Here is a 14748-nt window from a genome sequence, read left to right as displayed (position 1 = left end):
AACACTGACAAAGCCCTGGAGCTCCTGACAGAGTCCCAGCTAGGCCGGCCCAGCCACATCATTATCCACACGGGCACCAACGACCTGCGGAGCCAGCAGGACCGAGTGTCGGACTCCCTCAGAGCCGTCGTGGATAAAGCTAGAGAAACCTTCCCCAACTCCAAAATCATCCTGTCCACTTTACTTCAGAGGACAGATTTCCACCCCAAAACAATTAATAAAATAAACTCCAACATCTCTAGACATTGTGCCCTCCTGCCCAACGTCCACTTGGCCCACCATCCAGACCTGGACACTGAATGTCTATACGACCATGTCCACCTTTATAAGAACCTGATACATATCCTTGCAAAGAGACTTAAAGATGTCACTCTAAACAGGACCAACCAGACCAGCCCCAGGTGGAGCAGAACCAGCCCTAACCCAGCCAATCCACCGAGACACACTCCAGCATACTACATCCCAGGCCACAGCTCATCTAGAGCCCCGACCGGAGCACCACCCAGAGCTCCAGCACCCAGAGCTCCAGCACCCAGAGCTCCAGCACCCAGAGCTCCAGCACTCAGAGCACCGCCCGGAGCTCCAGCACCAGGACAGGATCGCTACAGACAGAGACCGTTCTACAACAGCCCCACAGCTCCAGCAGCTGAAGCCCATCCACAGCAGAGCCCGGACCATCCAGGCAGACCGAGCTACGCCCAAGCTGTCAGCGGAGGAGCAGACCACCCTAACGCTGGACTCCACGACATCCAACACATGCTGAGTATCATCTGCTCCCACCTACTAACAAACAGTAGACAGTGGTAAAAAAAAAAAAAAAAAAAAAAAAAAACTACCTTATTCTGGGATAATAATGTACATTTAATATGGAACTGTTGATGTTCTGAGTTCCTACCATAACTTTAATTCCATAATGCATTGTTTTAATTTAATCTATAGTAATTTTGCATCATTTCTCTTTTCTCAGAATAGCAAACAAACCACACACATCATTTTAAAAGTTTACGATGAAATCACTTAGTTTTTCTACATGGAATATTCAAGGTCTAAACTCCTCAGTCTTTGGCCTAAAAAGTAGAAATTCTGATTTTATGAAAGAATTACAAGACATAGATGTCATCATCTTACAGGAAACCTGGTGTAGAGGAGATTCGTTCACTGGCTGTCCCTCAGGATACAGAGAGATTATATTACCATCAGTCAAACTCGCATCAGTCACACAAGGGAGAGACTCGGGAGGGATGATAATATGGATTAAATCTGAACTGTCCATAGAATTAATTAAAAAAGAACAACATCACTTGTGGCTAAAAATACAAAAAGGAATGATATCAGCATCTAAGCCTGTTTTCCTCTGTGCAATCTACATTCCACCCCTCGAGTCTCCGTATTTCCAAGAGGAAACTTTCCAAAACATGGAAAGAGAAATCAGCCATTTCCAGGCCCAGGGAAATGTGCTGCTTATGGGTGACTTAAACGCCAGAACAGGAGCAGAATTAGATTTCATTGAATCGCACGTTAGCAGATTCATCACAGGCAATAACGACCTGTACCCTTCTCACCCCAGCAGACTAAACTGTGATGAAACCGTGAACGCTCACGGACGGCAGCTGCTGCAGCTCTGCCGAGGACTGGCTCTGTACATCGTCAACGGGAGACTGCGAGGAGACTCGCTCGGCCGATACACCTACAGCTCAGCTCTGGGGAACAGCACTGTAGACTATACCATCACAGATCTCGACCTTTCCTCTCTGAGAGCATTCACAGTCAAACCCCTGAAACCTTTCTCAGACCACAGCCAAATCATCCTCTATATAAAGCAATCTGAAACATCACCCAAACCAATTAGGACCCCATATCAAATGAGCAAAATAATGTCTTTCAAATGGACAGAAACCAGTGCCAGTAATTACAGCACTGCTGTCGAATCCCCAGAAATACAATCCCTCATACATTCATTCCAAATACAGGAATACCCTAAAAACCAATTCGGCATCAATCAGGAAGTACAAGACCTAAACAACATATTCTACAAAACAGCACAAAAAAGTAATTTGGCAATTGTTAAACCAAAGAAGAAAAAATATTTAGATACTAACAAATGGTTTGATTTGGACTGTAAGGCTCTGAGAAAAAACCTCAGAAATTTATCAAATCAAAAACACAGACAACCAGATAATCCGGACCTCCGCCTTCTCTATTGTGAGGCACTAAAACAATACAAAGCCACACTCCGGCGGAAAAAAGCACAGTTTTTGCAAAACCAGTTTGAAGAAATTGAAAAATCTATAAACTCACACAAATTTTGGGATAAATGGAAATTGTTATATAAACCAAATCAAGAAGTTCTGGCAATCCAAGACGGGAAGAAGTGGAAGAACCACTTCCAAGAATTATACAGCCCAACAGAAATTCTAAATTATAATCAAAATGAAATAATTAATAAACTAGACAATTTGGAAAGATCAATTAAAGCAAATCAAAACCCTTTAGATTTCCCCATAACAATGACCGAATTGGAAGAAAAATTAGGAGTCCTTGAGTCCAAGAAAGCCTGTGGTGTAGACAGCATCTTGAACGAGATGCTGAAACACACAGACCAAAGCTTCAGACTGGCCATGCTCAAACTGTTCAATGATGTTCTGTGTGTAGGGTTCTTCCCTGAGATCTGGAACAAGGGCCTCATCAGCCCCATCCACAAGAGCGGAGACAAACTAGACCCCAACAATTACCGAGGCATCTGTGTGAACAGTAACCTGGGGAAGGTTCTCTGCAGCATCTTAAATGCCAGACTTTTACACTTCCTTATGAAGCACAATGCCTTGAGTAAATCCCAAATTGGCTTTCTTCCAAAATGTCGCACATCCGATCACATCTTTACATTACAAACACTAATTGACAAATATGTACATCAAAACAAAGAACAAATTTTTGCTTGTTTCATTGATTTCAAAAAAGCATTTGATTCAATCTGGCATGAAGGATTATACCTAAAGCTTATCGACAGTGGAGTAGGGGGGAAATTCTATGATTTGATCAAATCGATGTACACAGCCAGCCAATGCGCTGTTAAAATTGGAAACCAAAGAACCGAATTTTTCCCCCAGGGGCGCGGAGTGAGACAGGGATGCAGTTTAAGCCCCACCCTCTTCAACATCTACATCAACCAATTAGCCGACACGTTAGAACATGCTCCCTTTCAAGGTCTCACTCTCCACGACACAGAGATCAAGTGTCTTCTCTACGCAGACGACCTGGTCCTCCTGTCGCCCACCTGTCGCCCACCGCTCCGGGCGGTGCTCTGAGTGCTGGAGCTCTGGGTGCTGGAGCTCTGGGTGCTGGAGCTCTGGGTGGTGCTCCGGTCGGGGCTCTAGATGAGCTGTGGCCTGGGATGTAGTATGCTGGAGTGTGTCTCGGTGGATTGGCTGGGTTAGGGCTGGTTCTGCTCCACCTGGGGCTGGTCTGGTTGGTCCTGTTTAGAGTGACATCTTTAAGTCTCTTTGCAAGGATATGTATCAGGTTCTTATAAAGGTGGACATGGTCGTATAGACATTCAGTGTCCAGGTCTGGATGGTGGGCCAAGTGGACGTTGGGCAGGAGGGCACAATGTCTAGAGATGTTGGAGTTTATTTTATTAATTGTTTTGGGGTGGAAATCTGTCCTCTGAAGTCGCCTGGATCTGCTGGAGGATTACTGTCAGTCCTGGGCCCTGACCGTCAACCTCCAGAAAACTAGAGTTATGATGTTCCAGAAACGCTCCAGATCTCAGGGACCAACACACACATTCACACTCTCACACAGAACCATTGAGAGCACAAAAGCATACACTTACCTCGGCCTGAAAATAACTCCAACTGGTAGCTTTACTTTGGCTGTGAATGAACTCAAAGAGAAAGCTCAAAGGGCTTTCTATGCCATAAAACGATCAATCAAAATTGACATCCCAATCCAAATTTGGCTAAAACTTTTCAAATCAATAATTGAACCAATTGTTCTATATGGCAGTGAAGTGTGGGGTCCTTCTATAAAATTTGATTTTTTAAATTGGGAAAAACATCCGATTGAAACTCTACAATTAGATTTCTGTAAAAGAATACTCAAAGTCCAAAGAAAAACACCAAACAACGGATGCAGGGCAGAATTAGGCCAATACCCTCTCCTCCTAAACATCCAAAAAAGAGCCATCAAATTCTGGAAACACCTGAAAACAAGCGACCCCAACACACACCATTACAGAGCCCTCAAACACCAAGAGCTGAGCGTAGCGAGGAGTCCCCTGTGCCAGCTGGTGCTGAGACTGACTGAGCTCTCTCCTGCAGAGATCAGCTCACCTCAGCACACACACACACTCACACACATTCGGCCTGCTCAAATTATCAACACAGAACAAGACAAGTACATCACCCATTGGACCAACACCATTCAAAACCAACACAAACTGGAATGTTATTCGGCACTAAATCGAGAGTACACTGTTGCGAACTACCTGAGCACAGTGAGTGATGTGAAGCTCAGGAAAACCCTGACGATGTACAGACTCAGCGAGCACAGCCTGGCCATCGAGATGGGTCGGCGCAGACAGACCTGGCTCTCCCGGGAGGACAGACTCTGCACGCACTGCATTCTGGGAGTGCCGGAGACCGAACTGCACTTCCTCACAGAATGCCCAAAATATGAACACATCAGAGACCAATACTACCCCAAAATTAATAAAATATTTCCCCAATTTAACACCTGTAACCCAACCCAAAAACTCAGATTCATCCTTGGCGAAGAAGCCAAATGCTCCAATTTAGCAGCAAGATTTGTAACATCTCTCCACATCCTGAGGGACGAGCAGAGCAGCAAACACCCAATAAACACACATTCACTCACAGCCTAACACACCCCATCACACCTACACACATATATAATGTTCAAGTTCAGTGTTGTTTTATTTTTATTTATTTTTATTTGCCATTTTATATATATATGATTTCTGCAATATAATCCTTCTTATTTTATTTATTAATCTTTGTTTACACTATTATTATTGCTTTATGTTATCTGTATTATTATTTTTGCAATAACTACTAGCCAAGATAATATAATACTATCTTTTTATTTAATTGAACTATTATTATAATTTTGTGTACTAAATGTTCTAAATCATTTTCTATGTTGTTGTGATGCTTTGGCAATACAAAATGTACTTTTTTGTCATGCCAATAAAGCTTTCTGAATTGAATTGAATTGAGAGAGACGTGCGATTTAGACTGCGTGATGATTCACAGATTGATTCCTCTTCAAAACTTCTCTTAACATACATGCAAAGTTATGTTTAAATACCCGTTTTTGTATTCTGGTAAACACAGTCGTTTATGTCTTCAGTGAACAGAAACAGCTGAGAAAGATGCGTGCCAGTATTAGGGACGTGCATTAGGGCTTAAAGAGACAGCATCCTATAAATACCTGGAGTGAGAAGCACTAGTTATTTTACAATTAATTATTACATTTCTGCACCTGAATACTAGTGTTATTGATTTTATTAGTAACTTTGTTGTATTCATCTACACTAGTCATTTGTGTAATTGTTCTTGTTTTGTTACTGACTTTATTAGTTCAGCTAGTAGTTTTTGCTGTGGATTAGAAGTACTTACAGTAGTTAGCATTCAGAAATTATTAAAAAACAAACTTTTTTTTGTTTTGTTTGTTTTTTGCTGATCCGAAAAATGATCCGATCCGTGACTCAAAATCCGTGATGTGATCCGAACCGTGAGTTTTGTGATCCGTTGCACCACTATGGTCCAGCTTTCTCAAGCCAACTTCAAAGTTTGTTTTGACAAACTTTTTTTTAAATCTAGTTCACAAATTGCTGCAACATTCCAGCCTTTCCACAAGGTGTAGTCAATAATTTGGATCTGATGCAGGAAAGCAGGCCTTGTGGAATTTAGAGACTGAGATGAAGTGTGTTTTCTGTTTGCTCAGATAGGTAGATACAGCACATGAATGTTCCTTTGTGTTTTTCTCTGTCAGGTTTTCTGGTGTTTTTTGGCACTATCCTCATAGCTGATGGATCTATTTCTGCATCCAGGACGTTACACACAAATCTGCTGTCTAATATTCTGAAAGTACCCATGATGTTCTTTGATACCACACCTTCAGGACGAATAGTCAATCGTTTTGCTAAGGTATGGATGAGCCTGATTTACCACTGAACTTTTTTTTAAGCATGATTTGGTTGATTTTTAATGTAAAGCCAAAAAAGAGATCTACTTAATGTAACTGTAAATTGGTAGCCTATAATTAGTATGAAATCTAAAACACAAATATACAAAATTAAACTCTTTTGGATGAATGCTGACTTTGCCTGTTCTTAAACAGATTTTTTTTTTTCATTGGCTTATATTTAGGATATATTTACAGTAGATGAGATGATCCCGATGTCCTTCAGATCCTGGATTCTCTGTCTTCTTGGAGTTTTAGGAACATTGTTCGTTATCTGTCTGGCTACTCCAATCTTCACCGCAGTTGTTGTACCGATGGCTTTTATCTACTACTTTGTCCAGGTAACACAGCTATGAGTAATGTACTCTGTATGAAACAAGTTTCTCTGACATTCAGTACCATTAAGTGAAAGAACATAAATTTACACTCTTGAAAACAAAGGTGCTTCACGATGCCATAGAAGAACTTTTTTCTCTAAATGGTTCCATAAAGAACCTTTGACTGAATGGTTCTTTGTGGAACCAAAATCGCTGTGAAGAACCTTTTAAAGCACCTTTATTTTTAAGAGTGTATTTTGCTGCTGTCCAGTAACTTTGTATCAACTTTCTTCCTGTATTTTAGAGGTTCTATGTTGCTACATCCAGGCAACTCAGACGACTGGACTCTGTTTCTCGATCTCCCATATACTCACACTTTGGTGAAACGGTATCAGGCCTCTCTGTAATCAGGGCATATGGGCACCAGCAACGTTTCCTAAAGCAAAATGAGGACACCATTGATCAGAATCTCAAAAGTGTCTATCCTTGGATTGTTTCTAATAGGTCAGAATTGGTACTCTCTTGATACTCAAGCTTTTTGTCAAGAGATAAATCTGTTTTGCCTCATAAGCTCTAAATGCTGTTTGTTGGGTTTCAGGTGGTTGGCCATGCGTTTGGAGTCTCTGGGGAATCTGGTGGTGTTTTTCGCAGCTTTGTTTGCTGTGATCTCTCGTGACACTTTGGAAAGTGGTCTGGTCGGGCTGTCCGTCTCATATGCCTTAAATGTAAGTTTCTGATTTTTAGGTACTTGTGATAGTCAAATAACCTTAAGTGTGTTAAGTAACACTTCTCATGTTCTTATTAGGTGACTCAAACTTTGAACTGGCTTGTGAGAATGACCTCAGAATTGGAGACCAACATTGTTGCTGTGGAAAGAGTGAGGGAGTACTCAGAGATCAAAAATGAGGTATCATTTTACGGATTAATCTACTAATAACCATTTTCCTAATTTTATTGACTTATTGAATTATTGACTATAGACTAGCCTAAAACTGCAGTGGGCTTGATAGAAACCAGAGTTCATCAATAAGTCTAAACCTTCATAAATAATTATTAATGGCTTAAATCTTAAAATCTCAAAAGTAGTATGCACATCTTGACAAGAATGACTGATTGAAATCTTTGCGGAAATAGCATGATTACATTTAACCTAAAAGAGCATTGATTAATTGAAAAGACAATATGCTTAATAAATGCTTTAATAAATCTGTAAGGTGTGTCCAATTCTGCTCCTGGACTGCCTACCCTTACCAAAAAGAAGTATACTTTAAGTTTATTTTATTAAGTATCCTTAAGTAAAGTTCAAGTATATTTTTAAGTATACTTTATGTAGTAAGTATACAAATATCAGTGTGCTAGTAGTATATTATTCAGTGTACCATTTCATTACTCCTTGGGACTAAATTGGCCCACTTTCTAGTATATAAGTATATAAAGTATATAAAAGTAAGTAAAACAGTAGTAAACTTTGAGTACACAACTAGTTTACATCTAAGTTTTAAGTTCGTACTGCAAGTATACTAAAAGTGAACTTATATGTATACTGATAGTTTACTAATTAAATACTTTTTATGCATTTTTAGTACACTTTGAAGTATAGTCTCAGTAAACTACTAGTTTAGTAGTTTTATACTGCAAGTTTACTCGTAAGTGAAATACTTACTATACTCCTATGTCCCTGTTCAGGTATTAATTTGTATATATTTTGTTATATGAATATCTGAACATACAAAACATCAAAAGAAAGAACGGGATCTGCTTGTAAACAAAAAAAATTATTCTAGCCTCATGCATTCTTTTTTTTAAACACTTGAATGTGGTGGGTAAGTTTTATAAATAAAAAAATAAACAAATAACGTTTTGAACAAAAAGCTAAAAGAAACTATTGATGGAATCGATCAACACCTAAAGCTTGACAATCATCATCTCGTCTTCATGGGTCGACATTTTATTCCATAACGTTACAAAGTTTTCCATATCGAAGGTTTAGATGCTGTTTTATGTCTGTTGTTTCGGTTTCTTCTTCACTTGTGTTCTTCTTCTTCTTCTTCTTCTTATATCTTTCCGGCAGTGTAGACACTACTGGGCATATTACTGCCCTCCACAGGTCAAAGTTTGAACTAAATTCTTATATACAGTCCTGTATTATCCAAGAACTGCCTCAGAGATCAGTGTATGCTTGTCGCTGTGTCCAAAAAAACTAGTAACAGAAAACACTTCAACTCCAACTTCTGCCAATTTATCAAAAAGTGCTTTTTTTTCTACATTATCTTCACTTGCGTACAGAAGATGTGTAATAGCGTATAACAATGAAAACATGCATTCTTAGAGCACAAGTATAGCTCAAATAAATTTAGACTTTTTCTAAATTTAAAAAAGAACTGAAATCCAGGGAGCAAACAGACACGACGAAACTTTAAGACAGGACAAACTAAAACTGGAAACAAAAGACTATTTAAAGAGAAGCAAAGGGGAGTGGCAACTAAACAAGACAGGTGTACACAATCAAGGAAACGAGGGGGAAGTACAAATATGGGCATAAGGGGAGACCAAAGCAAACTGAACAAAAGGGGGGGGGGGGGACACAGGAATAAACCAAAACAATAGAACCACAGGGGGGAAAAACACTAGGAAACACAGAAAACAGACTAAAACAGTCTATGAATCCTGACACAAGTATACTTAAATGTAATTTTAAGTATATTTCTGCGAAGTATATAAAGCACATTTCTGAGAAGTACATAGACTGAAAGTATACTTGCCTATTTTTAGTTTAAAAAAAGTATACTAACAAAACACTTGAATAAACTTCTTTTTCGCAAGGGGCTGTACTGCAGTAGTGAGTTTATCTCCAAACACAATAAAACACACCTAGTTCAGAGCTACTAGAAAGTTCCTGGCAGGTGTGTTGAGGCAAGTTGGATCTAAACATCAGCCAACCAGGTGTCGGTAGGATTAGACACCCCTGTTCTAGTGAGTCTGAAGGCCTTGATTAGCTCTTTGAACAGAGCCATGTGAAATCCAGTGATTTCAAAAATCCATTTTCAATGGAATTGGAAAAACATTTTCTAAATTCTGTGATTAAAACGTGATAATATTTGTGTCTCCAGGCTGCATGGATCACCAGTAATCGTCCTCCAGATGACTGGCCCTCTACTGGGAATATCCGGTTTGAAGACTACAAAGTTCGATATCGGCCTGAATTGGAGCTCGTTCTGCATGGAGTCACATGTGACATTAATAGCACTGAGAAGGTGAGGAGACTTAACAGAATCTTATTTTGTATTTATTTATTTTCTATAATATTGACAATGGCACTTAAACAAAATTGTATTTTCCTCCATTTACCCAGATTGGCATTGTTGGTCGAACTGGTGCAGGCAAATCTAGTCTGACCAACTGTTTGTTTCGCATGGTTGAAGCTAGTGAAGGACGAATCCTCATCGATGGTATTGACATCTCCACCCTGGGGCTTCATGATGTCAGGGGTAGACTCACCATCATTCCACAGGTGCGTGCAGATACAAGATGCATTCACATTCACCAACAGTTTGCCAGGTAGCACAGTTCTTACCAATGGTTTGTGGAGAGGTTCTTCACTACTGTTCAAGAGATGCAAACCTCTGACAAGTATTTGCTTTTTTGTTGGTCACTTGAAACTATTTTGGTAACAGTTTCCATGAAGCCCATACTTATAATACATTATAAGAGTATTCTTAAGGCATTATAATGAATGCATAATGCACTATAACAAAAAAAACTTATAATATGTTATATCATCTCATGAGTATTCATAAGAACAGTTTTAATGTATTGTAATTTTTACTTATTTGTGTTTATAGTTTTTAAGAGTATGTTTACCTCCTCATAGTTATAATGTATTATAAGTCTCATATCTTGCCATGTTACTCATGTCACTTTACTTAAAACATACTCAGACCACTTATAAGTAATAATAATAGTAATAATATTTCTCAAAGAGCCATAAGATCAGATCAGATGAATGTGAAATATGATCAGTTTGATTATTTTGATGTTACTCTTTAGACAGCTTTTGATAAGTAGCTCTGTAACTGCATGTAAACTAGCATTAATTATTATTATTACTTATTAGTAAGCTAAATATATGCTAACACTAAACGTAAATGTTTCCCCAAAAGAGAAACTATTATATTATATTAAGAAACTTTGCACCTAGAAACCTTCTACCTAGAGTAACCTTAACCTAAGTCTACACTCTAAGGAGTGTTAGTTGGCAAGAGTTAGTTGCTTATAGTCAATAGACTAAGAGGACCTTAAATATAAAATGTAGTATAATGTAAAAGATAAATGTAATATGATATAGTCCATTATAAATGAAGTAGATTTAATATGGTGTCCATTGTGTGTTATAAATAATTGTAATCTTAAAAGTTATAACCTCAAATACCCAAGTATTATAATGTATTATAATTGTTGTTATGATTATTCATGAGATGAAATAACAAATTATAAGGTTTTTTATAATGCATTATGCATTCATTATGATGCCTTAGAAATGCCCTTATAATGTGTTATAAATAGGGGCTTCATAGAAAGTGTTACCACTTCTTTTTTTTTTTTAGCCATCAAACATTAAACTGGACTAGATCCAAAAAGCAACAGTCTGAACACAAGGTCTGAGACACAATTACTGCTTGAGTGGCCCAAAAATGGATCTGATTTCTCTTTCAGGAACAGCGACAGTGTGAACATAAAGAAAACTGGGTTAGAGTTGCCCACTTCTGCCCTTAAAGGTATAGTTCACCCAAAAATGAAAATTCTGTCATTAATTACTCACCCTTGTGTTGTTCCAAACCCGTAAGACATTTGTTCATCTTTGGAACACAAAGAGAGCTCTTGGATTTCATTAAAATGTCTTAATTTGTGTTCTGAAGACGAACAAAGGTCTTACTGGTTTGGCACAACATGAGGGTGAGTAATAAATGACATAATTTTAATTTTTGGCTGAATTATCCCTTTAAAAGTACTTATTAGTATTATTATCCTTAAAGTACTACTATGAACTTTTAAGAGTTGAAGACCATGAAGTACATGAAGTCCCTTTCAAGGTACTGTCTGAGTGACAAGTTGTTGCATCCTTAAAAGTACAGTTTGTACAGAGGTGGTGTTCTGCTTACATGATTTGCACAGTGTGATAGGAGAAAGTTGGCAAACACACAATTTAATAATTTACCCTAAAGAGGCCTGTTTTTTGGACTCTGCTTGGAATTAGTTGAAATAAGTGTTTGTGTGTGAGGAATGTTTCTTCCTGGATGTACGTCGTGGTTCTGTGATTTGAGTTTCCAGTAGCAACAAAAATGCTAAACATAATAAAAAATAAATTTAAAGGAGTCCACTTTTTCAACTTTAGATAGTGTGTAATGTTGCTGTTTGAGCATAGACATTCAAGAACTACAACAAATGGCTTGTTCGGACTACTGTGCGCTTCTTCCAGATCTTCTAGTGTAGTCACTCATTTAAATAATTGCAAATGCTTTATCACAGGACCCAGTACTCTTCTCTGGACCTCTGCGGATGAACCTGGACCCTTTTGAGACATTTAGTGATGAGGAGATATGGAACGCTCTGGAGCTGGCTCATCTCAAAGACTATGTTGGGGGTTTGCCAACAGGACTTCAACACGAGGTCTCCGAGGGTGGAGAGAATTTAAGGTTTGTGAGCTTTAGAAACATTACCATGTTCATATGCATTGAACCAGGGGCATAGCGTCTGGATATGCAGGGTATGCAGGTGCATAGGGGCCCCGGGCAGATTGGGGGCCCGCCGAGCCGAGTGGGAACTTTTAGTTGAAATGAGAGAATGAACAGTGTCCTGCATTGGCCCAGCCCTGGCCTGTTTTTTAAAGTAACAACCAAGCGGCCTACGGCAATGAGTTGAACATGTGTGATCAATAGCCTTCTCAAATCAACACGACTTGCCTAAAATAAAATCTATAGACATAAAACACTTGATGCATTTCGCAATATTAATTTAAACATTTAACCTAGATAAATGTGCGCAGCTAAACGCATATCCAATCTTTTGTGCAGAGAGTGGAAGCTAAAGCGCGCTTTGCAGGACATGGAAGTGCCAGAGCGATCACTTGCATTTTTTTCTTAATAACAGTGGAAACCTAAAATACCCTATAATTTTTGCTCATAAAGGTAAAAGTAGTACATCATACAGAACTGCAAAAGGTCAAAATATCAACAAAATGTTGTGCTTTTGTAAAATAGCTAAAGAAAACAAACATGCGATTTCTGCCGTGTCTGTCTTGAGGAGGAGCGCTTCGCAAAAATGATCCGAAACTCAGCGAATATTTGCCTCACAGACATGATAAATATATCTATAGAGTGCTTTAAATTACTACTTTAAAATGAAATAATCCATGTAATAAAATCAAGTTATATTACATAAAGTTAAATTAAAAATTCCACTACTCCGCCCAAAAACATAGGCTTGAACTTAATTAACTGGCTGGTTCATGAGAAAAAATAAAACAATGTTGGCTAAGTTGGAGGTTTGTTTATCTGTTCTGAGGTAGGCTAAATATTGTTACTATTATTATGACTTACAAGATGTTTTAATGACTTTTTTTTTACTCTGATTGATCGATTTCATGAGACATCGTGTTTATACATTTTTTAAACATGCATACAAATATTTTTTTATATTTATTTCATGCTGCAAATATTAATAAAAGAAGGAAAAGATCATTGATTCACATGCCGCTTGATCTGAGGCGAATATAGTTATCTCACTACAAATTAAAACACTATTTATTAAAACCATTATTGATCATAAAATTGACAGAATTTTAATGAAACTTAATGAATAGACTTGAAAACTTTAAATATTATTTTATAAGCATCTATCCTGTGAATACTCACATAACGTTATGTAGAAAAATTTAGTTGTTGCCCATAATGATAGGGGGGCCATAAAAATTTTTGCATAGGGGCTCGAGGCTGACTTGCTACGCCACTGCATTGAACAAATGTGATTTGAATGGGGATATCAAATTTTGTGCTAATGTATTGTTTTAATGTCCAGATGTATGTTTAGTTTCTGATGTTTGCATGTTTCTGGATATGTGTTAGTGTTGGTCAGAGGCAGCTGCTGTGTCTAGCCCGGGCCTTGCTCAGGAAATCCCGTATACTCATCCTGGATGAAGCCACAGCAGCCGTGGATCTGGAGACGGACGATCTCATCCAAACCACCATCCGTAAAGAGTTTTCCCATTGTACCGTGCTCACCATCGCACACAGACTGAACACTATATTGGACAGCTCACGGTGAGCAGCCTTCCAGACCAATCAATTTGAGATGTATTTAGAGCTCGTTTTAAAGTAGTTTACTTTCATAACAACAATGCACAGATAATGTACTCACCCCCTTGCCATCCAAGATGTTCATGTCTTTCTTTCCTCAGTCGTGAAGAAAATATGTTTTTTGGAGGAAAATAAGGATGGCGCCCCGAAGTTTGAACTTCCAAAATGCAGTTTAAATGCAGCTTCAAAAGGCTCTAAACGATCCCAGCCGACGAAGAAGGGTCTTATCTAGTGAAACGATCGGTTATTTTCGAAACAAATTGACTATTTATTTAGTTTTTAATCTCAAATGCTCGTCTTGTCTCATCTCTGCGCAGAACATGCTAAGTCTGTGTGATTCGGGTCAATACAGTTAGGGTACGTCTAAAAACTCCCATCTCGTTTTCTTCCCTAACTTCAAAACCACCTTAGATCACTGCAAAAGTACCGACATAGTGTTTACAAAGTGAACATACAAAGAAACTCAAACTCCCTTTACCAAAAAAAAAAGAAGTAAAAACAGCATTATAGGACGATTTTAACATTGAAGACATAAACGAGATGGGAGTTTTTAGACGTACCCTAACTGCATTGGCCCAGATCACACAGACTTCTCATGCACTGCGCAGAGATGAGACAACACAAGCATTTGCGGTTAAAAAGTAAATAAATTGTCAATTTGTTTCAAAAATAACTGATCGTTTCACTAGATAAGACCCTTCTTCCTCGGCTGGGATCATTTAGAGCATTTTGAAGCTGCATTTAAACTGCATTTCGGTGCTAATCCTTTAGGAGATACATTGTAGTTCTACTGTCTTAAATTGAATAAGATTCTCAATTGCCTGTAAATCCTCAGTAAGCCAGCAGAAAGCACTGTGGCAAGCAATTAAAAA

General features: G+C 38.5%; 1 protein-coding gene across 1 annotated transcript in view; it reads left to right on the top strand.

The window, feature by feature from the left end:
• The window catches only part of abcc2 (ATP-binding cassette, sub-family C (CFTR/MRP), member 2), a 46244-nt gene extending 32219 nt beyond the window's left edge, over positions 1-14025 (top strand). The window contains exons 24-32 of the mRNA XM_073834317.1: positions 6016-6170; positions 6393-6548; positions 6829-7028; positions 7123-7249; positions 7330-7431; positions 9635-9778; positions 9877-10035; positions 12051-12217; positions 13646-14025. Of these exons, the coding sequence (XP_073690418.1) occupies positions 6016-6170; positions 6393-6548; positions 6829-7028; positions 7123-7249; positions 7330-7431; positions 9635-9778; positions 9877-10035; positions 12051-12217; positions 13646-13844 (1409 nt within the window). The 3' untranslated portion in view covers positions 13845-14025. The remainder of the gene's footprint in view (positions 1-6015; positions 6171-6392; positions 6549-6828; positions 7029-7122; positions 7250-7329; positions 7432-9634; positions 9779-9876; positions 10036-12050; positions 12218-13645) is intronic.
• The last annotated feature ends 723 nt before the right edge of the window (positions 14026-14748 follow it).

This window comes from Garra rufa, chromosome 2 (assembly GCF_049309525.1).
Source record: "Garra rufa chromosome 2, GarRuf1.0, whole genome shotgun sequence".
In the NCBI taxonomy this organism is placed as follows: Eukaryota; Metazoa; Chordata; class Actinopteri; order Cypriniformes; family Cyprinidae; genus Garra; species Garra rufa.
This window is presented reverse-complemented; position numbering and strand designations above follow the sequence as displayed.